The sequence below is a fragment of the Malaclemys terrapin genome, chromosome 7 (genome assembly GCF_027887155.1).
Source record: "Malaclemys terrapin pileata isolate rMalTer1 chromosome 7, rMalTer1.hap1, whole genome shotgun sequence".
Taxonomy (NCBI): domain Eukaryota; kingdom Metazoa; phylum Chordata; order Testudines; family Emydidae; genus Malaclemys; species Malaclemys terrapin.
This window is the reverse complement of record NC_071511.1, coordinates 93,194,723-93,221,614: the sequence shown is the minus strand read 5'-3', so window position 1 is coordinate 93,221,614 and position 26,892 is coordinate 93,194,723. Positions and strand designations below refer to the sequence as shown.

General features: G+C 39.8%; 2 protein-coding genes across 4 annotated transcripts in view; one reads left to right on the top strand and one right to left on the bottom strand.

Annotated features, from left to right (window-relative positions):
• Window positions 1–26,892, top strand: part of ATAD1 (ATPase family AAA domain containing 1) — a 33,972-nt gene that overhangs the window by 1,845 nt on the left and 5,235 nt on the right. For both annotated transcript variants that reach the window (XM_054034046.1, XM_054034047.1), the window contains exons 2-7: window positions 5,004–5,177; window positions 8,626–8,724; window positions 9,188–9,308; window positions 11,202–11,402; window positions 21,307–21,413; window positions 26,273–26,362. In XM_054034046.1, coding sequence (XP_053890021.1) covers window positions 5,016–5,177; window positions 8,626–8,724; window positions 9,188–9,308; window positions 11,202–11,402; window positions 21,307–21,413; window positions 26,273–26,362 — 780 coding nt within the window. In that variant the 5' untranslated portion in view covers window positions 5,004–5,015. The remainder of the gene's footprint in view (window positions 1–5,003; window positions 5,178–8,625; window positions 8,725–9,187; window positions 9,309–11,201; window positions 11,403–21,306; window positions 21,414–26,272; window positions 26,363–26,892) is intronic.
• The window catches only part of PAPSS2 (3'-phosphoadenosine 5'-phosphosulfate synthase 2), a 91,700-nt gene continuing 81,617 nt past the window's right edge, over window positions 16,810–26,892 (bottom strand). The window contains exons 14-15 of one of the 2 annotated variants that reach the window (XR_008445621.1): window positions 18,201–18,380; window positions 16,815–17,800 (exon numbers count right to left, since the gene is read on the bottom strand). Coding sequence is in view for 1 of the 2 variants with exons in the window: in XM_054034044.1 (XP_053890019.1) it covers window positions 18,368–18,380 (13 nt within the window). In the remaining variant the exon portion in view is untranslated. Of the gene's footprint in view, window positions 18,381–26,892 lie in introns of both variants that reach the window. The other variant, XM_054034044.1, reaches the window with a different exon arrangement.

The window sequence follows — 26,892 nt, the reverse complement described above, 5'->3', positions numbered from 1 at the left end:
ATAATTGATGCCATCTGCCCTCAGATAGAAATGAAGTCCAGTACCCCAATAACTATTTGACAGTTAGGCCTACTGTTGTATGTATGTTGGGTTACATCTGTTTCCCGTTTATAAATGCCCCCGTTTAACACTATCAAGCTTTCTTGTATTAGGTCAAAATATTCTGGGTTTAGACTTTGGTTGAAGGTGAACTGGTGATCTCGGGCATGTGTAAAATAAGAACAAAAAGTGGTTTGACAGTTTCCAGATGAGGAGAGGTGAGGGGAAAAATAAATTTACCAATTATAAAAACAAATCTCTCTCTGGGTTTTTTTTTTTTTTTTTTTTTTTAAGTATGCCATAACAGCTGGGAGATAAAAGGCTGAAATTGGCAGGAAAATAGGCCCTAGTTATAAATGTGTGTAAGGAGTCAGATGAAAAATGTGTTTTGATTTGACTGAGTTATTAGGATTAAAATTTAGCATGATCTTATGTACTACTGTACTATTTTTGGTGGTGTACAACTTTTTTAGCACTTTTTACTGACAGTCTAAGCAGAATTGGTATAGCTAATTTAACTGTTTAATGCACATATATGCTTTCAAACGGGGCATGTTGAATGAACAGTTCTCCTATGGAGCACATTTTTAACATGTATTGGCAGAGTTTTCTATGACCTTAAACCCTTTCCTCATTGACTAAAGTGCACATGCAAAAAGCACTGGTTCTTTGCATGGAATGTTACTTTGTGCTACTGTACCTGCCCTCTAGCGTATATCCTATAGTCTTTATATGCTTTTGACATTGGGCAGATTATTTGGGGAAAGTCCCATGAGACAGACATACTGGATGTTTTAAAAGTAGAGAAGGCATGCTGTAACCTCTCCTCCAATCTTGTGACCTCCTGATGTCCTTGGTGTGGTCTCTGACTCTTTTCAGACAATATTGCCACAATAAAAACCACAGTGCTATTTATAGCGAATGAAACAACAATCGGAAGGAGAAATGACACTTTTAGTACCTTTTTTACCTTTATGTAAGTAATAAACTATGTGTAACTTAATGAAGACTTCCATTATAAGCAAGCCGGAGGGCCTGTTTAGGGATTGGGATTTAGGCTAGCCAAGAGCTGTATTGAGGTGATTGGTATTACTGTGACAGCTTTTGAAGACTTGATTACCAATGATTTTGGCACTCATACCTGCTAGTTAAAGAGGGAGTGATGGAAAGGGGGGAGGGAGAGCTCAGTGGTTTGAGCATTGGCCTGCTAAACCCAGGGTTGTAAGTTCAATCCTTGAGGGACCATTTAGGGATTTGGGGCAAAAATCTGTTTGGGGATTGGTCCTGCTTTGAGCATGAGGTTGGACTAGATGACCTCCTGAGGTCCCTTCCAACCCTGGTATTCTATGATTCCAAGAGAAGGTTGTGAAGTACACAGATATTTGAGCCCCCTCATTTAATCCATGGTGTGCACTGGAGCCATTTTAGGAGGAGGAAATGCCTAAAAGGGTTTGAGGTGAGGTGGTTGCCAGTATGCTTTGTTTTGTGGTAGCAGCTCAGAGGCCATAGTTATGGATCAGGTCCCCATTGTATTAGGTATTGTACCAGTACAACAAAAAGATGCTCCCTGATCTAAAGAGTTTATAATTTACCAGGAAAATATAGCAAATGGAAGAGAGGGAAGGTCCCTGAATAAAAGCACTCAGCTATTATCTATGCTTACATCTTGAAAAGAGGAGCATTTGCTCTTGCGCAGATGTCCATGGAAAGTCAAGAATTTTTTTTATGATAAGATAAGCAAAGTATGTCTTTGGAGAGCAAGAGAAACCAGAACAGCTGCCCAGTTTTGTATGCTTGTGGAGGGCTTTTGTACAGGCAGGTAGAAGGGTGCAACAACAAACACAATTAAAATAAATTAAAATGCAGCCATTGGTAAGACAAAACTTTCTTAGGGCAGTTAATCAAAGGCTCAACTCTTTCTCAGTGAACGGACAGAAAAATCCACTAAAATACATTGGGCAAAAGGTCTTAAAATATACCTCTACCTCGATATAATGCTGTACTTGGGAGACAAAAAAAAATCTTACTGTGTTATAGGTGAAACCGCGTTATATCGAACTTGCTTTGATCCGCCGGAGTGCGCAGTCCCGCCCCCCCGGAGCACTGCTTTACCGCATTATATCCAAATTCGTGTTCTATCGGGTCGTGTTATATCGGGGTAGAGGTGTAGTTTAGAAAAATTAACAAAAAAGCCAGATTTTAGTTTAAGAGCTTTTCTTATAGTGTGGTATTTCAGTGCAAGTGATTTAATCACACAGGGGTTGCTAAATAAGCATCTTATTGGAGATTCTTTGGTATTGGGTGAATATTTTTATTCCCTTTGCTTCAACAAACCAGGTTTAACAAAATCATCAAACTGTCTACATGATTCTAATTAGTTAAAGCCTGCCTTTTTAGGAGCTTAATTATCTCATGTGTAAGTATATACTTGGAAATTTAAGAGTAAAATATATTCCTAAAAGTAAAAATGACTTTAAAAGAGTTTAAACAAATTTGTTTTAGTGATCAGTATTAGAACATGTTAGCCAGCTCTAGCAGTCCTCTGGTAGGCACTGAACTGTGGTGCTCTTTTATTCTGGTCTGCTGAATCCATGTATGGCATTCAGGCAGAACAGAATGGCATCACTGTCTTAACATGAGTGCAGGATCTTTGCATGTATGGCTGAATAACATTAGCCAAGAGAGGAAAAAAATTAAGGGTACTTTGGTTCTAAATCAGCCAGTTTGGCCTTGGCTGTCAGCTCAGTTTGGAAGTCAGCCATGGAGAAGCAGAAATGGTTCATGTTGCTAAAGGATGTCTGACTCCATCACCCGAGACCACTAGTCTCCAACCTTTTTATGCCCAAGATCACTTTTTGAACTTAAGGGCAACCCAGGATCTACCCGGCCCCTTCCCTGAGGCCCCCCGCTCCCCAAAGGGCACCCCGCCCAATTGCTTATTCTCCCTCACTCTAACCGGGATGTGGCAGGGGTTTGGGAGGGGGTGTGGGCTCTGGACTGGGGACGAGGAGTTCGCAGTGTGGTAGGGGGCTCTGGGCTGAGCCTGGGACAGGGGTTGGTATGCAGGAGGGGGTGAGGGGTGCAAGATCTGGGAGGGTGTTTGGGTGCAGGAGAGGGCTCAGGGCTGGGGCAGGGGGTTGGAGTGAAGGAGGGGGTATGGGGTGCTGGCTCTGGGAGGGGGCTCAGGGCTGAGGGTTGGGGTGCAGGAGGAGGTTTGGAGTACTGGCTCCAGAGGGGTTGGGGTACAGCCTCCTGCTGGGCGGCACTTACCTCTGTCAGCGGCACAGCAAGGCTAAGGGACGCTCCCTGCCTGTCGCGGCCCCATGCCGCTCCCAGAAGGGACCAACGTGCCCCTGTGGCCCCTGGGTGGGGGCGAGGGGCACGTGGCTCTGCGTGCTGCTCCTCTCTGCAGGCACTGCCCCCAAAACTCCCATTGGCTGAGAACAGGGAACTGTGGCCAATGGGAGCTATGGGGGTGGTGCTTGCAGGCAGAGCAGCGCATGGAGACCCCTGGTCCCTTCCCCGAGACCTCGGGGGCATGCTGGCCGCTTCCAGGAGCGGCGTGGGGCCGCGACAGGCAGGGAGCTCCGCTGCGCCGCAGCGGCCAGAGATCGCGATTGACTGGGAGAGTCCCCAGGATCGACGGGTTGGCGACCACTGCCCTAAAAAGGAAGGCATCAGTGGTTGAATGAAGCTGCTCAAAGTTTTCAGACTTGAGATCCTCCTAGTTCAGTAGCACATAGTCCTGGTCTACACCTAAAAATTAGATTGACCAAACTACCTTGCTCAGGGCTGTGAAAAATTTTGCAACCATGCGATGCCATTAAGTTGAGATTTCCTTCACTGGAGAAGCAGTTGGGTCAACAGAAGAATTCTTTCACTGACCTAGCTACCGCCTCTCAGAGGTGGATTACCTGCATGGATGGAAAAAAAACCCTTCTGTTGATGTAGGAAGAGTCCACACTACTCCAGAATAGCTGCAGCACCATAGCTGTGCTGCTGTAATGTAGACATACCCATAGATTGCATCCTTCCACTGACCCCCAGATTCCGAATCTGAATTTTTTACATTTTAGGACCAGGAGAATTTATTATTTCTCCATCTGGTGTCACATCTAGGGAGGCTGCATCGCCTAAAGGAACTTTATCAAGGGATAAGGGTTGGCTTCAGAGAAGCCAACAATAGAAAATACTGTAGTTAAGTCTGCTACAAAGCCAGCATTTACAGCCTTCTGGGGAACTCTACAAATCAAGAGTACAGATGTCTTGTAATGGATCCAGACTACAATTCTCTACTTTCTAATACCCAAATGTGGACTACAGGTCTTAAAAATGTGACAGTGAGACACATACAAAAGTAATAGAGGAAGAAATCTGAAATACTGTGTTATATCTTTCTTTAACAGGCAGTTCTTTTCCTTGTCTTTTTGAGTCAACATTTTTGATATTGTTAAATCACAGCAATAAAACAGCAGGCCTGAATAGGAATGGGCTAAACTTGGAACTAAAATGTGGCACGTTCCTATTAGTAAGATATTGTATGGTTGAAAGGAAGGCAAAATTTTTAAGGAACAACTTTTCTGAAATGAGGACCTTGTTGAATACATTAAAATACAGAAGCAAGGATTCAACTGGTTGTCTTTTGTACTCTAACAGAGGTGAAAATGAAACGAGATGTTGACTAAGCATTTAACCCTTTCCATTCTAATTTTTGTGCTTCTGTTTCCAGTTTGAGGATGATCATAAGTTTACATATTGTCAATCACAAGTGTCCTTTAGTTGTTTAGTTCCAGATTTAACTAATTATTTAGTTTAGCAAGAAATTGCATATGAGCTTGTGCCACCACTGTAAAAATAGTCTAACTGCTACATAAGTGGATAAATATTTCTAAAATGTTTTTTTAAAAGAAAATAAAGTGCATATTTTTCAAGTCTAAAGCTTTTTTCTTCTGACTTCTGTTTAGTATTAAATCAAAATGGTTCATGCTGAAGCCTTTTCTCGCCCCCTGAGTCGGAATGAAGTTGTTGGTTTAATTTTCCGTTTGACGATATTTGGTGCGGTAACTTATTTTACCATTAAATGGATGGTAGATGCAATTGATCCAACCAGGAAGCAAAAAGTGGAAGCTCAGAAACAGGTAAGATCAAACTTTCATATTTTTTTTACTTTCTAAGAACACTTTTATACAAACCACTCTGTATATGCACAGAAGCCAGTTCACCAACTGCTGAAGCACATTTAGGACAGGGATTGAAAGAACCCACTCAGTAGAAACGAGTGGGAACATTTCTCTGGCAGGTATTATGGCCTAAGCTGTCAATCTCTGCAAAATTTAAACTTTAAAGTTTCTAGCTCATATGGTTGTGAAAACCTTCCAAATGTAAAGTGATGCAGTGTTGTCTTCCTCAAGTCTGCAGACAGTTCCAGTACCTTTTATGCTGCTAATAGCTTTGCTTAATTAGCAGGAGGGTGAAATTAATACTCTCAGTCTAATTATATGGAACTGCTACAGCTTTTGGGGAATTGGAGTTAATATAGGCAGTCATAGCAGATGTAGGATCGAGAGGAAGAATAATAAGAGGCCAGTATGGCTCCATCAGGAGCTCTTTACCTGAAAAAAATCAAAAAGGAATCCTACCAAAAAATGGAAACATGGACGAATAGCTAAGGAGGGGTAGAAAAGAATAGCACCAACATGTAGGAATGAAAATAGAAAGGCTAAAGTACATGAGTTACACCTATCAAGTGACAGAAGGCAATAAGAAGAGGTTCTTTAAATACATAGGAGCACAAGAAAGGAGGGGGAAAGTGTAAGTCCTCTACTTAGCGGGGAAAAGAAGCGCTAATAACAGATGATATCAAGAAAGCTGAGGTGTTTAATGCTTACTTTGCTTCAATCTTCCCTAAAAAGGTTAATGGTGAGCAGATACTCAACACAAGAAATATTAACAAGGGAGACTGGATGCAAGCCAAAATAGAAAAGACCAGATTAAAGAGTATTTAGATATGGTAGATGTATTCAAGTCAGCAGAGCCTAATGAAATTTATCCTAGGGTACTTAAGGAACTAGCTGAAGCAATCTAGGAGCCCTTAGCAATTATCTGTCAGAACTTCTGGAGGATGAGTGAGGTCCCAGAAGACTGGAGAAGGGCAAACAGAGTACCTATCTTTTAAAAAGGGGAAAAAAGAGGGCCCAGGGAATGACAGACCAGCCTTACTTCGACACCTGGAAAGATACTGGAACAAATTATTAGACAATTAATTCATAAGCACCTGGAAGATAATAGGGATAAAGAATAACTAGCATGGATTTGTCAACAAATCTTGCCAAACCCAACCTAATTTTGTTCCTTGACAGGTTTATTGCCTGGTAGATAGGGAGGAAGCTGTCTCTGATATGTCTTGATTTTCATAAGGCCTTTGACACAGTCCCACATGACATTCTCATAAGCAAAGTATGGAAATGTGGTCCAGATTAAATGATTTCAAGATGGGTGCACAACTAGCTAAAAGAGTAGTTATCAATGGTTTGCTGTCAAACGGGACGGGAGGGCAGCGTGGCGTATCTAGTGGTGTCCTACAGGGATCAGTTCTGGCTCTGGCACTAGTCAATATTTCCATGAATGGAATGGAGAGTATGCTTATACAATTTGCAGATGACACTAAACTGGGAGTGGTTGCAAGCACTTTGGAGGACAGGATTATAATTCAAAATGACCTTGACAAATTGGAGAATTGTTCTGAAATCAACAAGATGAAATTCAGTAAAGACAAGTGCAAAGTAGTTCACTTACGAAGGAAAAAATTCAAATGCACAACTCCAAAATGGGGAATAACTGGCTAGCTGGAAGTATGCTGAAAAGGATCGGGGGGTTATAGTGGATCACAGATTGAATCAACGTTGTGATGCAGCTGCGAACTAATCTATTTCTGGGGTGTATTAACAGGAGTGTCGTATATAAGACATGGGAGGTAATTGTCCTGTTCTACTCAGCACTGGTGAGACCTTAGCTGTCGTATTGTCCATTTCTGGGCACCACACTTTAGGAGAGAATCAGGAGGAGAGCAACAAAAATGATAAAAGGTTTAGATCAGGTTTCCTTTGAGGAAAGGTTAAAAACCTGACCATGTTTAGTCTTGAGAAAAGAAGATGCGGGGGAGGGAAGCAGATCTGATAAGTCTTCCAAGTATGTTAAGAGCAGTTATGAAAAGAGGACAGAGATCAATTGTTCATATCCACCGAAAGTAGGATAAGTAGTACTGAGCTTACTCTGCAGCAAGAAGATTTAGGTTAGATATTAGGAAAAACTTTCTAACTACAAGGGTAGCTAAGATCTGGAATAGGCTTCAAGAGAGATTGTGGAATCCCCATGATTGGAGATACTTTTTAAGAACAGTTTGGACAAACACCTGTCAGGGATGATCTAAGTTTACTTGGTTCTGCCACAGCTCAGAGGGCTGGACTTGAAGACTTCTTGAAGTTCCTTACAGCCCTACATTTCTATGATTCTCTACAGCAGCTAAGGTGCTCTGGACAGGAGGGAAGAGACAGAGACACAAGCCTTCTCAGTAGGTCGAGTGGTTGGAGTTTTAAATTTCGGTCACCTACTAACCAGAGGCTGAAAGTCTTCAAGCAGAATCTGTGGATAACACCCTAGTAGCAGTCCCACATCCTCCCCATTCCTGGTACTTCTGGGAAGCAGTGGGGTAACCTGGACCTGGCTATTTCATTCCATCCCTCCTAAGTCTCTTGCATCTATCTAAAGTTTAATCTTTTGATTAGTAATTGGTATAAATTTTTCAAGCCCTGGTTTAAAATAGGAAGTGGACACTAGCATATCCAACGGAAACTTTGTATTTTACATAGTGCCTTGGTGCAAAGGACATCTAGAAAAATGGAGTATACTTACCCCATCATCTTGGCCAAACTAATTAGAATGAACTCTCTTCAGGGTTCTTTGTTTGATAAGAAGTGGTCAGGACCACGCTCCAGCATCATTTAACAGACTGCATCTTTAATGCAAAGTTCTTAAAAGCACTGCCCCAGCATAGGGCTATAATGCAGGCAGAGGGAGGAGTACCCCCTACTGCAGAGGTCGGCAACCTTTGCCACATGGCCCATCAAGGTAATCCGAACGTGGGCCGCGAGACATTTTGTTTATGTTGACTGTCCGCAGGCACAGCCCCCTGCAGCTCCCAGTGTCCGTGGTTCCCCATTCCCAGCCAATGGGAGCTGTGGGAAGCGGTAGCCACCACCCATTAATGTGCCTCAGCCCTGTTCTGAAGGACTGAGACAGAGCAAGATTTTTATGCCTTTTCAGTCTTGGATTTGTCTATGTAATTTTTTTGATGTGACATTTGTCAGAAACTGAGATCATGAATTAGCTTCACATAGGCCACTGAGCAGATAGACAGTAATGCCTTATTATTGCAAAGGACTCAAGCCATATTCAATGAATGACTACCTATCTCATTTCTAGCTCTTAACTTCCAACGCCCAAAATAGCAACTGTTTAAAGTCTGTTTTTAAACTATTTAACCATTTTCTTTTTATAATGTTAATGGCTTCTGTTCTCTCTTTCTAGGCAGAAAAACTAATGAAGCAGATTGGGGTGAAAAATGTCAAGCTTACTGAATATGAAATGAGCATTGCCGCACATCTAGTAGACCCTCTTAGCATGCATGTAAGACACTATATTCACTGCTCATTTTCCCCCTATTATTCCTATAAGAAGTATGGAACTTTATATATGTATAAAACAGAGTACAGCATTCGATACATGGAAGCTCTTAATAGTGTCATTAGTAGTCAAATCTATCCTTCAACTAGGAATTATATTTTCATAAATGTAGAACGTTTGAAATTTTAAAAGCTCATCATTGTCAGAATGTATCCAAGTGGAAAATAATTTTCTACCAGGAAATCTTAACTGCATCATAGAGAGAAACCTGCATTTTTCTCTGCATTTTGTTACATTATGCATACAAATAATTAAATTTACGTGTTCTTGAATCTGAGATTTCACACTGCCCTTTTTTTGTTTGTTTAATGATTCCTTGGAGGCCATCTAGGAATCAGGGTTATGTTTGCTGGCTGTGGGTATGATACATTAAACTTTTTTTCCAATACTGTTTTTTGTACATCAGGTAACCTGGAGTGATATTGCAGGTTTAGATGATGTCATTACAGATCTGAAGGACACAGTCATTTTACCTATCAAGAAGAAACATTTGTTTGAGAATTCCAGACTCTTGCAGCCACCAAAAGGTAAGGAGAAAGCATTCTAGATCAGGAGTTCTCAAACTGGGGGTTGGGACTCCTCAGGGGGTCGCAAGGTTATTACATTAGGGGTTGCGAGCTGTCAGCCTCCACCCTAAACCCCACTTTGTCTCCAGCATTTAGAATGGTGTTAAATATATTTAAAAAGTGTTTTTTAATTTTATGGAGGGGGTGCCGCACTCGGAGGCTTGCTTTAATTATGAGGATTGACATTATAGAATCACCTCATTGCTTATTGCTTGAGGCTTTTTGTTTCTTTTGTGAGATGGCCGTTTATGTTTAGTCTAAGATCTTTGCACTACTTCACAAACGGTCTTCAGTTATTGTATAATGTCGATTTTTATTGAAGTCATATCCATGCATGTTCTACCAATCCAAATACACATTTCCAAGAGACATCCAACTTGTGCATTAATTCTGGATTTCTGGTGGTGGGTGTTTTTTTTACATTTAGTTTTGTTCTTTTTGCTGAGATCAGATATAGGTCTATGGTATATGCTAGGAAATGTTTCCACACTTCGATAAGGATACCAGTGCACTGATAGAAACAAAGGCCTTAAATGTGAAGAGTTACTGCAAGCTAATTTTGCAGGTCCCTTTTGACTCCAGTAATCCAGGCAATAAGAGAATGCAAGTGTGAATATGTAGACCCTTCATCCTTCCTTCTCTGGTGTTTAGTTAGATAAGTTCACTGCCAACTCAACCTAAGAGAGAAAAGGTCAAAAATCTGCTCTTCTTTATAGTGTTGTAAAGTTGAAGTGTGTCCACTGAAGTTCTTAGTCACAATTGCCTTGTACTCATGTACATGAAAGCAAAATTTGGACCTAAGTAGTTAGATAGGAGGACAAGGCTTATTTTCTATCGACAAGATCTCTTCCATCTTTTCTTTGTATTATGTGAAAGCCTTCTTTATATAATTAATTACTGCGTACATCTATCAATTGTCCCCTTAAAATGTTCAGTTCTATTTTGTTTGGAAATTAATGTTTCAGTTTTATACAAAATTGTCCGCTGTTAGGAATTCATCTTGGTTGGAAAATTGGTATTCTGTCATGTGCTTTAATAAGATGATGAAAGGACTATTTATGTAGATCTTCCAAACAGACCATGCCCCTCAATTTGATTAGTCATTTAAATCATGAAGATAGGAGATGCATCTCTTAAGTAATTATCCTTATGTAGATGTAGACAGCCTCAAACATTTAAATTAAGAAAAAACTAACTCACCAGCTTCTGCAGCTGTGTTTATAGAGAACACCCATTTAAGTCTAACTAAATAAGAAAACCTGTCCACTATAGGAAACTCTAATAAATTGTTTGACTAATTTTAGAGAAAAAATTGAGATTGAGTACTTCTAAATAATATGCATGGAATTAAAAAAAAATGCTTTTAAAATAACTTGTATGGATTTCCCTACCTCATTACAGATTTTTTTCCATAAGTCTTTTCAGGAAGGTAGTGACTATAAACAAAGCCCTAGCAAATGCCCGAAGTAAGCAAACTGAATTTTTTTTCCCTCCCACTAGCTTGTTTGAATCATAGTAATGTAGAGTGTTACTTATAACTGTAATAGGCACAAAACAAAGCTTCAGATATTTCTTAAGTTTAAAATGAGCTATTATGTATTAACTCTTCACTAAAAAACGAAGGTAAAGCTGTCTTGAATAATTTGAAATTATTTCTTTTTTTAATATTAAGACAATAAGATAATTGCAGGACAATTGTGTACATGGAGTTTGGTGGTGGTTACTGAAAAGTACCCGGATACCAGCCTTAGGGAAATCTAGATAGAATATGAATTCATACATCACTATGTTAGTCACACTGGGGTCTTTCCTTCCTTCCAGTGACCCTAAAACTTTAATACTGTTATTTTTCAGGAGTACTTCTCTATGGCCCTCCAGGTTGTGGTAAAACTCTGATTGCCAAAGCTACAGCAAAGGAAGCAGGTTGTCGATTTATTAATCTCCAGCCTTCAACATTGACTGATAAATGGTATGGGGAGTCTCAGAAACTGGCTGCTGCGGTCTTCTCCCTTGCTATAAAACTCCAACCTTCCATCATTTTTATCGATGAAATAGGTAATGTACATGCCTTTTTTCTTAGTCATAGAAATGCAACAGCTTTAAACTTTAAGTGCAAGTTGATGTATTTGATAATATCACTAATTCTCAGAAAACATTTGTATTCTGCATACAGAACAAAATGGTAATAAAACAAGATTTAATAGCGTAAAAAGTATTGAAGAGCATCCCTTGCAAAGTAGCATGTCTCATATTGCAGAAGTCCTCTGATAAGAGTTAAATTTTAAGTGAAGTTATCCCTATACAATGTCTTTCTTAACGAGCCTTTCCTTAAAACTTTTCCAGCATTAGTAGTTACTGTTTGTGAATTTACACCTGGGGTTAGTTATAGGAGAAATAACACAGTGAACTGAAGTTCCCATTTCTGAGAGTCAATTCTGGAAATGTATGTTGATGGGGTACAGCACCACTGTTCTTTCTTTCTCCAGGGGGCTAAGTTGGACCTTTTTAGGAAGCTCATGTTTAGAGAGGAAAGGCTTTCCTGAAATACATAATTATCACTGGAAGGCCTGGGCAGATTAAACTAGCCCTTCCGCTGGTAGAATGTTGAGGAAGCTAAGGGCTTGGAATTAGAAGACTGCAAAGAAATGGGTGGTTAGAATTAACAGAACAGTCATATGGTACCCGTGAAGAAGACATCTGCCTCATCCCAGACCTCCCTACTTATCAGTTCATCTCTTATAATTACTTTCTTAGCAAATTTGGAAAAAGTTGGTCATAAATGTAAATTAGATTCCTGGATAATCTTCGAACTGCTTCCAATGAAAAAGTGAGGCAACGAAAGACCTAAGCCTGAATCACAGAAGCAGCTGAAGAGGGAAGCACAGCAAAATCTAGCCCAGGATATCATGGCATTGAATCCTATCTGTCTGAGAAATTCTTTCAGTCTCAAAGGATATTTGTGGCCTCTCTAAAGATGTATGTATGTCAAATCCCAAATGGTTTGCTCAGGAGAAAGATAGTATTTGCTTTCTTCAGAAGCTGCTCCATACTATATTTAAATTGGCCCCTGTAATGGGGTTCACTCACTGCTAGGGTGCCTCTTCTTGGCTGCTGTGGGGATTAGCTCCATCCAGGTCTGTTTTTCCCCCCCTCTCGATAGTTGCTCACACTGTTTCCCCTCTTGTTCTCTCTGTCTCTGGAATTCAGGTGCTCCCTCTTCATGACTCAGCCCTCTGGCCAGGTCCCTATGTAGTCCTTCCTTTCCAGGCTATCAAAGCCCCACTGGATCAGCTGTCTTCATCTGCTCCAGTTAGTCTTCCAATCCACAGCCAGGTTCTGTGCCACTTTCCCAATGGCTGGTAGAGGAACCTGGCCCAGTCTGCTACTCTGGGTTCCAGTCCCAGGACGCTATGTCCAGCAACTATGGTCTGCTTGCTATTTCCCTGGACTCCTTCCTACTTCTCTTGTGGCTCCCCTGCTCTCTGGGTTTCCTAGCCCATACTCCTTCCTTCTGCAGACTACCTAGCTCTGTAGCTTTAAACACACCTCACTTCCCTTTCAGCCCCTTTCCAGTGCCAGCTTCCTGATTTTTATATCTGCCCTGCATGTTCCTTCTCAGGGGGCTCCATCATCAATCAACCTTTCAAGCACAGGCTGCACCTGGGGGAGAGCCAATCAGGTTAATTGATCTCAGTTAACCTGCTCTGCTTTGTGTGGGGTGGACATCTCCATGGACCCCAGCTGCCATTAGTTATTGAAAGGGCCCATCAGATGCCTGGTACTAGAAGGCAGGAATCTGACAGGCCCAGACCCATCATCTTCAAGCTGCTGACGTTCAAGGATATGCTGCCAAAAATGCTAAAGCCTTAATTAAGTATAAGGGCCACAGAATCTCTTTTTTTCTGACATCTCTGATCTTAACAAAAAGAGCCCTGCATTCAATGGCATATAGCAAATCCTATGGGGGACCACTGTCAGATGCAACACTAAGTACCCTTCCACCTTCACTGTGGATTTAGCAGGCTTCACAAGACTTTTGCAACCCCCCCCTCTGAAACTTGGCAGACACTTCAAAGACTGAAACCAGATTTGACCAAAAATAGCATATTTTTCCCCCCCATCATGAAAAGCATACCTCAACAAATGTAGAAATCAGTTTGTTTTCCTATATATTCTTCTGGATACGGTAATATTCACTTTTATAATCTTCCAACTCCAAGCAGATAACCAGCTAGGCTGAACTCTTCCATTGACCACCTTTTGGAACTGAACTGTGTAGCACTGGAGAGAGTAACAGATTAACACTAAACTGGGTGATATAGCACTACCTGTTGATTGTAGTATTATCTGCACTGATCATCACAACTTGCACAGCTAGACAGAACCTCTTCACTAGAACCTCTGATGGATCATGTTATGGTAACCACAAATCCCTTGGAACAATCCATACTCCTGATATGTAACCTTAAATGGCACTAGTTATTCAGTTTGTGTAGGGCATCTGACATACAATTAATATGAAACTTTTTAATATATATTTAGATTTTGTACTAACTGATATTTGATTTATCAGATTACTTAAATATATTTGTGTTTAGAATATTATTATATAATATAGGAAGGGCAGGAGCAGAGGGAACTGAAGCAGTCAGGGATCTGAACATGCCCACATTGGCTTGTTTTAAGTCTGAGTATTTTTGTTTTCTGTTACAAATATACTTTGGAAGACACCTATTTAACTATAGATCTTTTTGTATACCTGACACCCTTAGACTCAGTTGAAGGCAAAAATTCATTCAAAACTAACCAGTATCTAATATGTATAAACACAGATAGCAGCCTAGAGATGTGGTATTACAATATTAGTGGAGACATACATGTCTTTAGAGTAATGTTATACATCTTAAAATTAGGGTTGTTGATTAATTGTGGTTAACTCACGCGATTAACTAAAAAAAATTAATTGCAATTTTAATCTCAATGTTAAGCAATAGAATCCCAATTGAAATGTATTAAATATTTTTGGATGTTTTCTACATTTTCAAATATATTCAATTACAACACAGAATACAAAGTGTACACTGTTCACTATATATAATTTTTATTACAAATATTTGCACTGTAAAAAAAATTTTTCAGTTCACCTCATACAATACTGTAATGCAATCTCTTTATCGTGAAAGTGCAACTTACAAATGTAGATGTTGTTGTTGTTATGTAACTGCCCTTAAAAACAGAATTTTAAACTTTGGCCTAAAAGTCCACTCAGTCCTACTTCTTGTTCAGCCAGTCAGTAAGGCAAACAAGTTTGTTTACATTTATGGGAGATAGTACTGCCTGCTTCTTGTTTACGTCACCTGAAAGTGAGAACAGGCATTTGCATGGCACTTTTGTAGCCGGCATTGCAAGGTATTTACATGCAAGATATGCTAAACATTCATATGCCCCTTCATGCTTTGGCTACCATTCTGGAGGACATGCTTCCATGCTGATGACGCTCATTAAAAAATAATGCGTTAATTAAATTTATGACTGAACTCCTTGGAGGAGAATAGTCTGTCTTCTGCTCTGTTTTACCTGCATTCTACCATATATTTCATGTTATAGCAGTCTCAGATGATGACCCAGCACATGTTCGTTTTAAGAACGCTTTCATTGCAGACTTGACAAAACGCAAATAAGATACCAATGTGAGATTTCTAAAGATAGCTACAGCACTCCACCCAAGGTTTAAGAATCTGAAGTGCCTTCCGAAATCTGAGCGGGACAAGGTGTGGAGCACGCTTTCACAAGTCTTAAAAGAGCAACAGTCTGATTCGGAAACTACAGAACCCGAACCACCAAAAAAGAAAGTCAGCCTTCTGCTGGTGGCATCTGACTCAGATGATTAAAGTGAACATGTGTCGGTCTGCACTGCTTTGGAAAGTTGTCAAGCAGAACCCCTCATTAGCATGGACACATGTCCTATAGAATGGTGGTTGAAGCATGAAGGGACATATGAATCTTTAACACATCTGGCCTGTCGCATCTTGCGACGCCGGCTACAACTGTGCCATGTGAACACTTGTTCTCACTTTCAGGTGACATAAACAAGAAGCGGGCAGCATTATCTCCCATAAATGTAAACAAACTTCTTTGTCTGCGTGACTGAACAAGAAGTAGAACTGAGTAGTCTTGTACGCCCAAAGTTTTACATTGTTTTATTTTTGAATGCAGTTATTTTTATGTACATAATTCTACATTTGTAAGTTCAACTTTCATGATAAAGAGGATTGTACAGTAACTCCTCGCTTAACATTGTAGTTGTGTTCCTGAAAAAATGCGACTTTAAGTGAAACGATGTTAAGCGAATCCAATTTCCCCATAAGAATTAATGTAAATGGGGGGAGGGGTATGTTCCGGGGAAATTTTTTTCACCAGACAAAAAACTATATATTATATAGATATACACACAGTATACGTTTTAAACAAACAATTTAATACTGTTCACAGCTATGATGATTGTGAAGCTTGGCTGAGGTGATGAAGTCAGAGGGTGGAAGAGGGAGGGATATTTCCCAGGGAATGCCTTGCTGCTAAATGATGAACTAGCACTCGGCTGAGCCCTCAAGGGTTAACACGTTGTTAATGTAGCCTCTCACACAAGGCAGCACGAACACGAGGTAGGGGAGACAACATAGCAGACAGAGACAGACACACCTTGTGTGGGTGGGGGAGAGAGAGATGCACACTGCCCCTTTAAGTAAGCTGACCCACTCTTACGTGCATTGTCTTTTTAAGTAGATCAGGAAGTTGAGACAGCAGCTGCTGCCCCAAGTTCTCTCTGTCTCTCTCCGTCCGTGTCCCCTCCCTGCTCTATATGGAGAAGGGGTAAGTGGAGTGCAGGGGAAGGGGGTGGGGGAAGGGAGACACCCTGACATAACCCCCCCCCCCTTCCCCACTGCACAGTAAGCAGTAGTCTCTTGGAGCAGCTCCAAGGCAGAGGGCAGGAGCAGCACCTGGCATTGGGGGGAGGGACAGCTGAACTGCCAGCAATTGATAGCCTGCTGGGTGGCTGCAGCACAGGGAACTTAGGGGAGTGGGGAGCTGGTGGGGAGCTGCTGGTCCACCCTGGTTACAAGCCCCCACCAGCTAGCTGCAACGGGCTGCTCTTCCTGCAAGCAGTGGACAAAGCAGGCAGCTGCCAAACAACGTTAGAAGAGAGCATTGCACAACTTTAAACAAGCATGTTCCCTAATTGATCAACAACGTTAACCGGGATGACTTTAAGTGAGGAGTTACTGTGTTACAATACTTGTCTGAGGTGAATTGAAAAATAATATTTCTTTTGTTATAGCACAAATATTTGTAATAAAAATAAATATAAGATGAGCACTGTACTCTGTGTTCTGGGTTGTAATGAAATCAATATATTTGAAAATGCAGAAAACATCCAAAAATACTTAAATGGTATTCTATTATTGTTTAACAGTGCGATTAATTGCAATTTTTTTAATTGCATGATTTATCACGATTACTTTTTTAATCACTTGACAGCCCTACTTAAAATATCTTTTAAAACTTTGCCACAGATTTTCTGTGCATGCATACCTGGAATGTGTGGGGACCTAATTGACCTTCCAAAAGAATTAAAATCCTGAGACATCTCAAATCAAAAAAGGTGCCGAGTAGCTTTATTGCAGTAACCTCATGTAGCAAAATTAGATGAATCAAGAAAATGTGAGTAGGTGTTGAGTATCATTAATCGTTGCATTTTAAGAGCAGAGGCATATTCACCTTAATTCATAAAAGTATAACTTTTCAACGTATCTGGTCTTAGTCTGATCTTGAAGGAAGATATGTTCTTCTTGAAAGTTGTTAGCTCAAAAAAAGTTAATTCTAGGAAGCATTTACAATCCAAGTGGCGGCAATTCTGAATTTTTCAAAGACGTTGCAGACATTCTTGCTAATAAAATACATTCCTGTAATACTGGGATGCAATTTGAATACTAGGCTAGATAGACATCTGGACAAATCCAATTGCATGAGAGCTGGCTGTCAAAGCACAATAGACCAACCCTCATTATTAATGAATGAACTAGATTTAAAAGATATATGGAGACTGAGACATTCCAAGAAGCATGACTATACACATTGCTCTACAGTGTGTTCATCTTACTCCAGAATTGACTTTTTTCTAGTGTCTTCTGAACTGCTTTCAGCATACCTAGAAGCAACCATTCATGATATATTAATTTCAGATCATGTTCCAGAAATACCGATGCTGGTTACACCTCATTAAAGTCTTCTAGCTGGAAGCTGAACACTCTGCTACTAAAAGATGCAAAATATTGTTCCACAGTTGATTGTCATCTCTAATGTTATACAAGAAAATAAGCACTCCATGACCTCTGCTATCATCTTTGGGAAGCTTAGAAAGCTACTGAAAAGGTTGAATGCATAAAATATGCCTCCTAAAAGGAGAAAAAGAGAGAGACTCATGTTACTAAACTCTGACCAAGTGAATAGACTAATTGCAGAGAACACACAAGACTGACCCAAATAATGAAAACCACCTACTTTCTCTATTCAATATCAGATTTAAATATAATGAATGCTTATCTAGCTAATTATTATTTACACTTAACAGGGTCAAACTAAGATATTATGAAAGGGGAGAAAAAAGCATGTAAACTCCTTGTCAGAAGATTAAGATGGAATTAGCCACCCATAGTATTTCTTCCTTATAAGTGGACAGGAGTGCTACCCTTGAACCAATAGATAGAATTGCTTAAATTGATTATTTATATCAAGCTTTATATAAATCAGATCAGTGTGACTCTAATAAATGTGATCATTTCATTGAAGACCTACCTTTTAATATCCTAACTTCAGAACAAGTGTTGTTTATGGACAAAGCTTTCACAGCACAATAGATTGAACAAGATATACAAAATAGGAATTCCGGCAAGGCCTCTGGGATGGATGACTTTCCGACAGATGTCTACAAAATGTTTTGTAATCAGCTATCTTCTGTTCTTTCAAACGTCCTCACTGAAAGAGTCCAAAAGGGAAGCATGTCTCGTGACGTGAGAGCTGTTTTAATTACTTTTTAATATGAAAGAAGAACAAAAATGGTTGCAACTGTTGTGACTTCCTCCTCATCTCTATTGAACACAGATTGCAAAATATGTTGCTAAAATTTTTGCATTTAACTGAACACTATAATTCATGGGATGATGAATGCAGATCAGGTTGGTTTAATTAAAGAAAGATTAGCTACAGATAATACGATAAAAATTGCTCACTTGATCCAGTAAACTCAGATTCAGATGTTCCCTTCATAGCCTTATCGCCAGATGCAGAGAAGGCTTTTGGTAGGGTTGAATGGCTTTATGTAATGGCCGTCCTAAAAAAATTCAGATTGACTCAATGTTCCTCAATTGGGTCAATATATTATACAGCTCCCCCTCACTTTACTATCAATTAGAGAAATTATTTCTCCCACATTTCAACTAGAAAGAGGGACACAACAGGACTGTCCCATCTTATCCCTCTTTTTTTAAATCTCTCTCTTGAATCACGGGCAATGTATATATATCAGCACTCAGCCATAGAAGGTGTGACTATAAACAGGAAGAATACAAAATCAGTTTATATGATGATGGCATTTTTGAACTATTGAAGATTCCATACTCATCAATCCTATCATTATTGAATGTAGTTGGCATTTTTGGAGATATCTCTGGTTTTTGCATTAACTGGAATAAATCACAAGCAATGGATAAATCACCCAAAAAAAAAAGTTTCTTCTCAGTTTCAGCATTTTCCCTTTAAAATGTGCAATGAAATAACTTATTCAGTAATTAAGATTTGTCTTCATAAAGTTACCTCTATAGATATGAACTATATATTAAAGAAATTTCCAACGATGTAGAGAGGTGCATCTTTTCCCTCTGTCCTTACTGTGGAGACTAGAAATAGCCAAAATGAATATCTAAGATTGACATATATCATTAGTCTATTGCTTTTCAAGGGCTCTCCCTCACTCTTTGCTTGAATAAAAAGCTTATCATGCAATTTATATGGGATTTAAATCTTTATTACATCAGGAAGCATTTGGAATGCTGGGTAAGGTACTTCCCCTCCAGTGGTTTTGCATATACACCAGCCTGGTTTGAAATCGAAGAAGGCTTAGCCATTCCATTCCCGCTCTTCTTCTATAGCCTTTAATAGGCTACCCATGCCCTTAAGGAAAAATCTTACCTTCGCATATATATGGGGCACCCTCCAACGCATTAATAGGATTATAACCAATGTTACTAATTTTCTTCTCATACCGCTATAGGATAACCCATGCTTCAGGATCAAGGCCAATTTCACACTTCTCTGGCTTAATGTGAACGATACTTCAAGCTCTTTATCCCTGAGATCTTTGCAGAACAAGATATTAAATGGATACTACTGAACTCCAGAATGCTTGTCTAAGGCTATATTGGCAACACACAGCAAATGTTGGAGATGTAAACAGCCACATGCCAACCTTTCACACATCCTCTACACCAGTCAAAAAATGCATGTGTTCTGGAACACCATATTAAATGCTCTCTCAAAAACTCTATCACTATCTTTCCTCCTCCAAGCTTGTGTATTTTAATTGGTAATACCAACTTATCCTGCACCCTTAACATTAAGAAATGGATTGCGGTAACTATTTTAGTGGCCAAAAGAGTTATTTTGAGAAAATGGAAATCTGCAGTTCCTTCCCTCATACGGAAGCTGGCTTAGTGAGCATTCTACTATTGCATTATTGGAAAAAAGACTAATAGAAACATTTGGTAAAGTATAAGGATTTCTGGTCACATGAAACTATGGAATACTATTGCAGTTTAGTATGTATTAGTTCCTGATACTCCTAGGTTATGCCCTACATGACCTTTTGGGGTTCAGTTTTTGTTTGTGATTTTGTTTGTTCCAAGTTTTGCAAATAATGAACGCTGAATTTTGTTATTTATATGCTATTTCCATCTTGTGCATGTATTTATATATTTTTAATATATAAAACAATAAAAATAAAGTTTAAAGAATTAACAGAACAAACGAGAATGGGGAAGGAAGAAGAAAATTTAAAACAAATCTATAAAAGGATTAGGGAGAAAGGAGTGGTGCTATTTGTTAGGAGCATGAGGATTTGTCTTTTTAATGTCGAAGTCATGAATCCATAACAAAGTGAAACAAGAACACTTCAGTTAAAATTGTTCATTTTCTCTTACACCAAGCACTTCTTAAAAGGACACATGGGACACGGAGAAACAAGATTCACTGTGAAACATGTAGTGAAACTGCCACTTTTCTCCAACTTCATATTTATGATGGAGTCTTTTTCCAAAGACAATCTATTTTCCTTCTGAAAGCACTCTCTTTTAACAACAGTATATGCTTCTGGAGATGATTAGTAGAGCTAGAACGCTGCATGAAAAGTGAGTGGGCCACTTTATATTAAACATGCAACTATGCTATAATAGTCTCCTTTAATAGCTTCTTAGCTTGTCATATTCTCAGAGGGAGCATGATAGTCTGCATGAGGAGCAAGAATGAAAATATCTAGGAATGGAAGCTGCCTAAGATACTAATTATATATAGGAAGTGCTAGTAAGTTACCTGATACAGGAAATGCTAGTAAGATACCTGATAAAGTAAAACATTGGCAAATGCAGATTTTTCTCTTCTAGGTTTTCTACAATATTTTGTGATTATTTCACAAAATCTGAGACCGTTTCATGTGATATTTCATGTACTTATATAGTGCTTAGATCATGTAACCGAGAAGATCTGACTAAAATGTCAGTATCTCTCTCCTTGGTCCTAAATTATTTTTCTTTTGTGATTACAATCTTTTATAAATTTGCCCTTGGGAAATACATAGTTGCTGTGCTTGAATGTGACGGTAAATAATGCTCATTGAATCTCTTTCATTTAGATTCCTTTCTACGAAGCCGTTCGAGTTCTGATCATGAAGCTACAGCTATGATGAAAGCTCAGTTCATGAGTCTGTGGGATGGTCTGGACACTGACTATAGTTGCCAAGTGAGTTAAAAAAATAAGATGAAAACTAACATAATTCTCACGAAGAAACTTAATACACCTCTACCCCAATAGAACGCGACCCGATAGAACACGAATTCGGATATAATGCGGTAAAGTAGCGGGGGAACCCCAGGCCCTTTAAAGTGCCATCCGAGCCCCGCTGCTTTACCGCCTTATATCCGAATTCGTGTGGAGCCCCGGGCCCTTTAAATCACTGCTCAAGCCCGGCTGCCAGAGCTCCGGTGGTGATTTAAAGGGACCAGGGCTCCCCACAGCAGCTGGAGCCCCGGGCCCTTTAAATCCCCGCCGGGGTTCTGGCAGCCAGGCTCGGGTGGTGATTTAAAGGGCCGAGGCTCCAGCCGCTGCGGGGAGCCCTGGGCCCTTTAAATCCCCAACCCCCCGGCAGCGATTTAAAGGGCCTGGTGCTCGCCGCAGCGGCTGGAGCACCGGGCCCTTTAAATCACCGCCAGGGAAGCTGGTCCAGTCTGGGACGCCGGACCGGACCGAACCCGATATAATGCGGTCTCACCTATAAGGCAGTGAGATTTTTTTGGCTCCCAAGGACCGTGTTATATCGGGGTCGAGGTGTATATTTTTTTCTCCATTTAGAAAGTGGTCAAAAATAGCCTATTGGACATAGTAGCTGTCAGACGAATTTCTCTATTTTGTTCTGGATGGAATATGTAGGAACAAGAACCCTACGCTAATAGTCACTTCATGCATTCATGTTACTGTGGACAATAGTAAATTATAGATACTTAAAAAAAGTGTCGTCGTCCCCCAATAATATAACCACAAGATTTGAGATGATTTAAATGTGGAGCTTTATTACTTAAAACAAAATCACATGAACAGTTGTTTCAGGCTAATTGTAGTAGCTAAGACAAATACAAACCACTCTTGGCTTGTCTAACTGGCAAGGAAATAAACCCACACTGTTCCTTCTGAAATTCACTTGCATGACTCCTAAATCTTAGACCCCAGGAGCCTTATTGAAAGATTTGAATATTAATCCCAATGATACCAATATCATTATAGAAAAGCCTAGACATCCTCCCTCCACCAGCCCCGCTGCTTCTCCAACAGAAGCATAATCCTTACGCTTACTGAGCTAAGCCTGAAAGTTCCAGAAGCTGATCTTACCAGAGCAGGAGTTTTGACTCATTGCCTCATTTATCCAACCCTTCCTTTCTCATCTAACTTTTGGTAACAATATCAAATTAGAAAATAATAATTGATGCTGCTTGTAAAAAAATACTTGTGAGAGACTGAAATTCTGTAGCCTAGAACAGTTGGAGAGTGACAGGGCAGCCTGCCCCCACACCATCCTATCCATATTTCTCAAATTTGACTCAGAGAAACTGTCTTATAAAGCTCAGAGGGCAGTTCTCTCTCCATATCTGTTAAATGCTTGACCTCCGTACTCAGAGTGTCAAGATGACATTTGAAGTGATAGTTTTACATGTAGAAATTAATCCACTAGGAATTGGACAGATGACCATACTTGTTTCACATAGACCACCAAGCAGTCATTGGATGGTAACCACAATCACAATGCACTTAATTTGGCATTCTAGAACTGAAAGTGTTTGTAGCCCATAAAGAGGACCCTGAACCATCATGCCTCAGAGTTCTCTTTTCCCTATATCTTTTTATAGTTTATAACTTTAAAATCCATCAGAATGGCAGTCAAATTAAAATCCAGCTTCTCACGCATCTTGAATACAACCAGTAACTTTATAGCAGAGGTTTCATACTATGATTCAAAGACATAAAGGGTAATTATAGCTGTTGACCATCTGCTTTGCAAGGAACAGAACTACACAATATGTCAGTAGGATGTTAGTGCTAATAACTATACCACACAGAACTTGAAGTTAAGGCTGAGTAACCTGATGTTCCCTTAGGCACAGACTCTTCCCAATGTTTTTAACACGATGCCTCTTTAAACATAGTCAAATGAAGCATTCCTTTAATTCAGTAAAACATATATCTGGTCTTGTGCTTCCACTACTGAGTCTAGTGTACTGGGTCTGAAGAGTCATTGTGGCCCCTCACTCATACTTCTTGGCACAGTGGGAGCTCCATTAGAGTAAAATATAGTACAAAACACCTGGTTGGAGAATTTTGGGAATCTGTTATGAAAATCTATCTAAAATATTTGAGAATTATTGGACATGTCCTTTTAGTACCAGGTTCAGGCTTTTCCCATATTGTACTTCATACTGTTTAGAAAAAAATCTTTCTTTAAACAATGATTTTGAAATGTCCAAAGCACTTTTAAAGACTGCCCCATATTTGTTGAGAGATGAGTTACAATTTCTTCAAAATATTTTATTGGTAAATGTTAGTTGGGACTGTTATGCTGTGTCTGGATCTAAACAAATTTCCCTCTGATAGCAAGGATTCATTCCAGCTTTTATTAATGTTGTAAAATTCTTAACATTGTGAGGAAAATATACTCAAGCCTCAGTAACTTAAACAATAGAACATAATGGGAAACATGTAGACCATGTTAGTTGCCTCTTGCCTCGAGTGCACCTGAGAAGGAACAGTATTGTGAACAATGTATGGCCTGTTGTCTTACTGAAATTAAATGATTTTTAAATTATAGACTTGTTTCAAAAATTAGCTTTAAAATTTAAAATTGTCTGTACATTTTCCCTTGCTGATGGAGATACAAGCAGTAGTGGTGATCTAAAACTCCCTTTATGAGTTACGAAGCTATGCATTGTGCCACTTGCATGAGGAAGCAGGAAGGGGAAGGTGGATGGCAAGGAATTATTAGGGCTCTAAAACTGGTGTAGGTTGGATTGCACTGGAACAGTCTCTCCCTATGCTGACATCAGGTGATTCAGTACAGAACAAGAATCCCATTGCAGCCTGTCTTCCTCAGTACCCTGTGCCCTAGAACTCCTTTGAGAAGGAGAGAGATGAGGGTGTGACTGGGGATGACAGATCACATTCCCTGTCTTGAAAGTGGAGGGAAGTCTGTTTTTGTCATTTCTGCTGTTACTAGAGATGTTCATCTGCTATGTTGTAAGAAAGGGGCAGAGTTTCTCTAGGGATACAGAAGAGAAAAGAGCAGTTATTGAACTTTACAATGTAATCTCTCATTATTTTAACTTCTAGATTGATCTTAGCCTGTCCCCAACCTTCCCTTTGAATGAATGGTGATATGTTTATATTCATATTTGGAGCTAGATTTTGGCCTCAGAACAAAGCAACCATAAAGGAGCCAGATCTGGTCATCTTTTTGTCTTGTATAAGGGAACTATCCAGATGCCATAGAGCTGATTTAGTGGCTATGTTGTGTATTTGCTGCGTTCCCAGAGGAAAGGTGATGTGGCCAGGGCACCTGTATGCCCAGATGATTTGCCTGCTGCCAAACATACCCCTGGGGCCAGACAGCAGAGAGAATTGTTAGATCAAACTTCATGCTCCTCTGACTTCTGCAAAGATACTGGCCTGTCATCTGGCTTGAACAAGGGAATAAGTGTGGTTTTCACTTCCTAATGCTGTCATGTGCATACCAGAGAATCTGACCCCTTAACTACTTCTATATGTGGTTCTAATAAAGATTGCTGGACCATTGATTAAATGAACCTTTCGCTTACAATATTTTGTTGAACGTAAAATATATTTTTAAATGTCTGCTTACCATCTTACTGTCTAGTAACTTGTGCCACAATTTTGTGCCTCTAGGTGGCATCATCACTCTAACCTGTGAAAGCAATATAGCTCTGATGCATAGCTCTCACCTTGCCAAGGCCAGTTGTGGGGCAAAGATCCAGAACGAGAGAGCTAAAAACAATAAGTTTTTAGGAATCTAAAATTATATGGGATTAATTTCTTTGACATTCGTGTTTTTTGTAACTGAGCATTTGCAATGTACATAATTTATAACAAGAAGTGAGAAAATGAGATGTGTACACTATAGGTAAATTTGCTCTTAAAATGACCATTGAGGTGTAGTCCAATTGTGTAAATATTGTTCCTGTATTAAATATGGATTATAAAAATAAGATGCATTCATATTACATTATATGAAACCTTGGTAAAGCTTCCTGTAGTTCAGTGATTCTCAAACTTTTGTACTGGTGACCCTTTTCACATAGCAAGCCTCTGAGTGCAACCCCACCCATAAAAATTAAAAACACTGTTTTATATATTTAACACCATTATAAATGCTGGAGGCAAAGCAGGGTTTGGGGTGGAGGCTGACAGCTTGCAACCCCCCCACGTAATAACCTCGCGACCCCCAGTTTGAGAACCCCTGCTGTAGCTTCACATCCAGTTAATAATACCAAAACAGTTTATTTTGTTTTTTCAGCTGTTTGGCTTAAAAAAAAAAAAAAAAAAAAAAATCTTTTTAGCGAATTTAGTGCTTGTGAAAAAGGCCATATTCCTAGGCCTGGAATCCAGTCTGCTTTTTATTTACATAGGAAAAGAGAGAGTGCTTCCTCTTGCTACCCTACCAGAATGCCTCCCAGTTGTTAGTTCTGGAGAGAACTTGTCCACAGAGACCAAATGTTAGTAACTAAAAATTGTTATATTCTGCCTGTTAACTTTGACTGAATTTGAATTTGCAGACTAGAGGCGAAAGGCTCCAAATACTTTGAACTACTAACTAGTCCACTTTCAGCTGTTTAAAATAACCTCATAATGTGTTTGTTTAAATCCTGCTGTTAAAGCCAGTGTCAGAAAGCTTGACACAACTTTTCTGTAGGCTGATTTGCTTGATGGAATTTAGAACAGCTACCCAATTTGGCTTGTGTATTTTGTAAACCCCCATTATGATAATTCTTGAAATAATAATTTCTCTCCACTATTTAATCTTTCTGTTTTTCTGTACTAAGGTGATAGTGATGGGAGCTACCAATCGCCCTCAGGATCTTGACTCTGCCATTATGAGAAGAATGCCTACGAGGTTTCACATTAACCAACCAGTAAGTCATAGCAAATTGTCTTTAAATAATGTTGGGTTGTTTGCCTAATGGATTAGCAATACGTATGTACTGTACCAAATGAGAGATCTCTGTCTTCACTGCCCAGGCAAACAGCACCAGAGAGTATTGTTAAGGTTTGTTTTCAGTTTCTCACAAGTACAGATAATTTTGCTTTTTAGGGTGACATTTCCCATGAGAAACTCAAGATGTACATATTTCAGCAGGAACCAACTCATTGTGCCACCAGCAGCTTCGAAATCCATTTCCTGCACTCATCCTGTACAATGGAGTCGGTGCATACTTTCCATTCTGCCCATCCACACCAAGGGGAGAGTAACTTAAAGCAGCGGTGCTCACGGGGCATTTATGTGCGCCCGCGTACTGGCCGGCGGACGAGCATCCGCTGACAAGCAGTGTCATCCAGAGGCACTGCCGCCGAAATGTCACCGCTTCTCGGCGGCATTTTGGCGGCGACACCTCTGGGTGACGCTGCTTGTCGGCAGCATTTCGGCAGTGATGCCTATTGACAT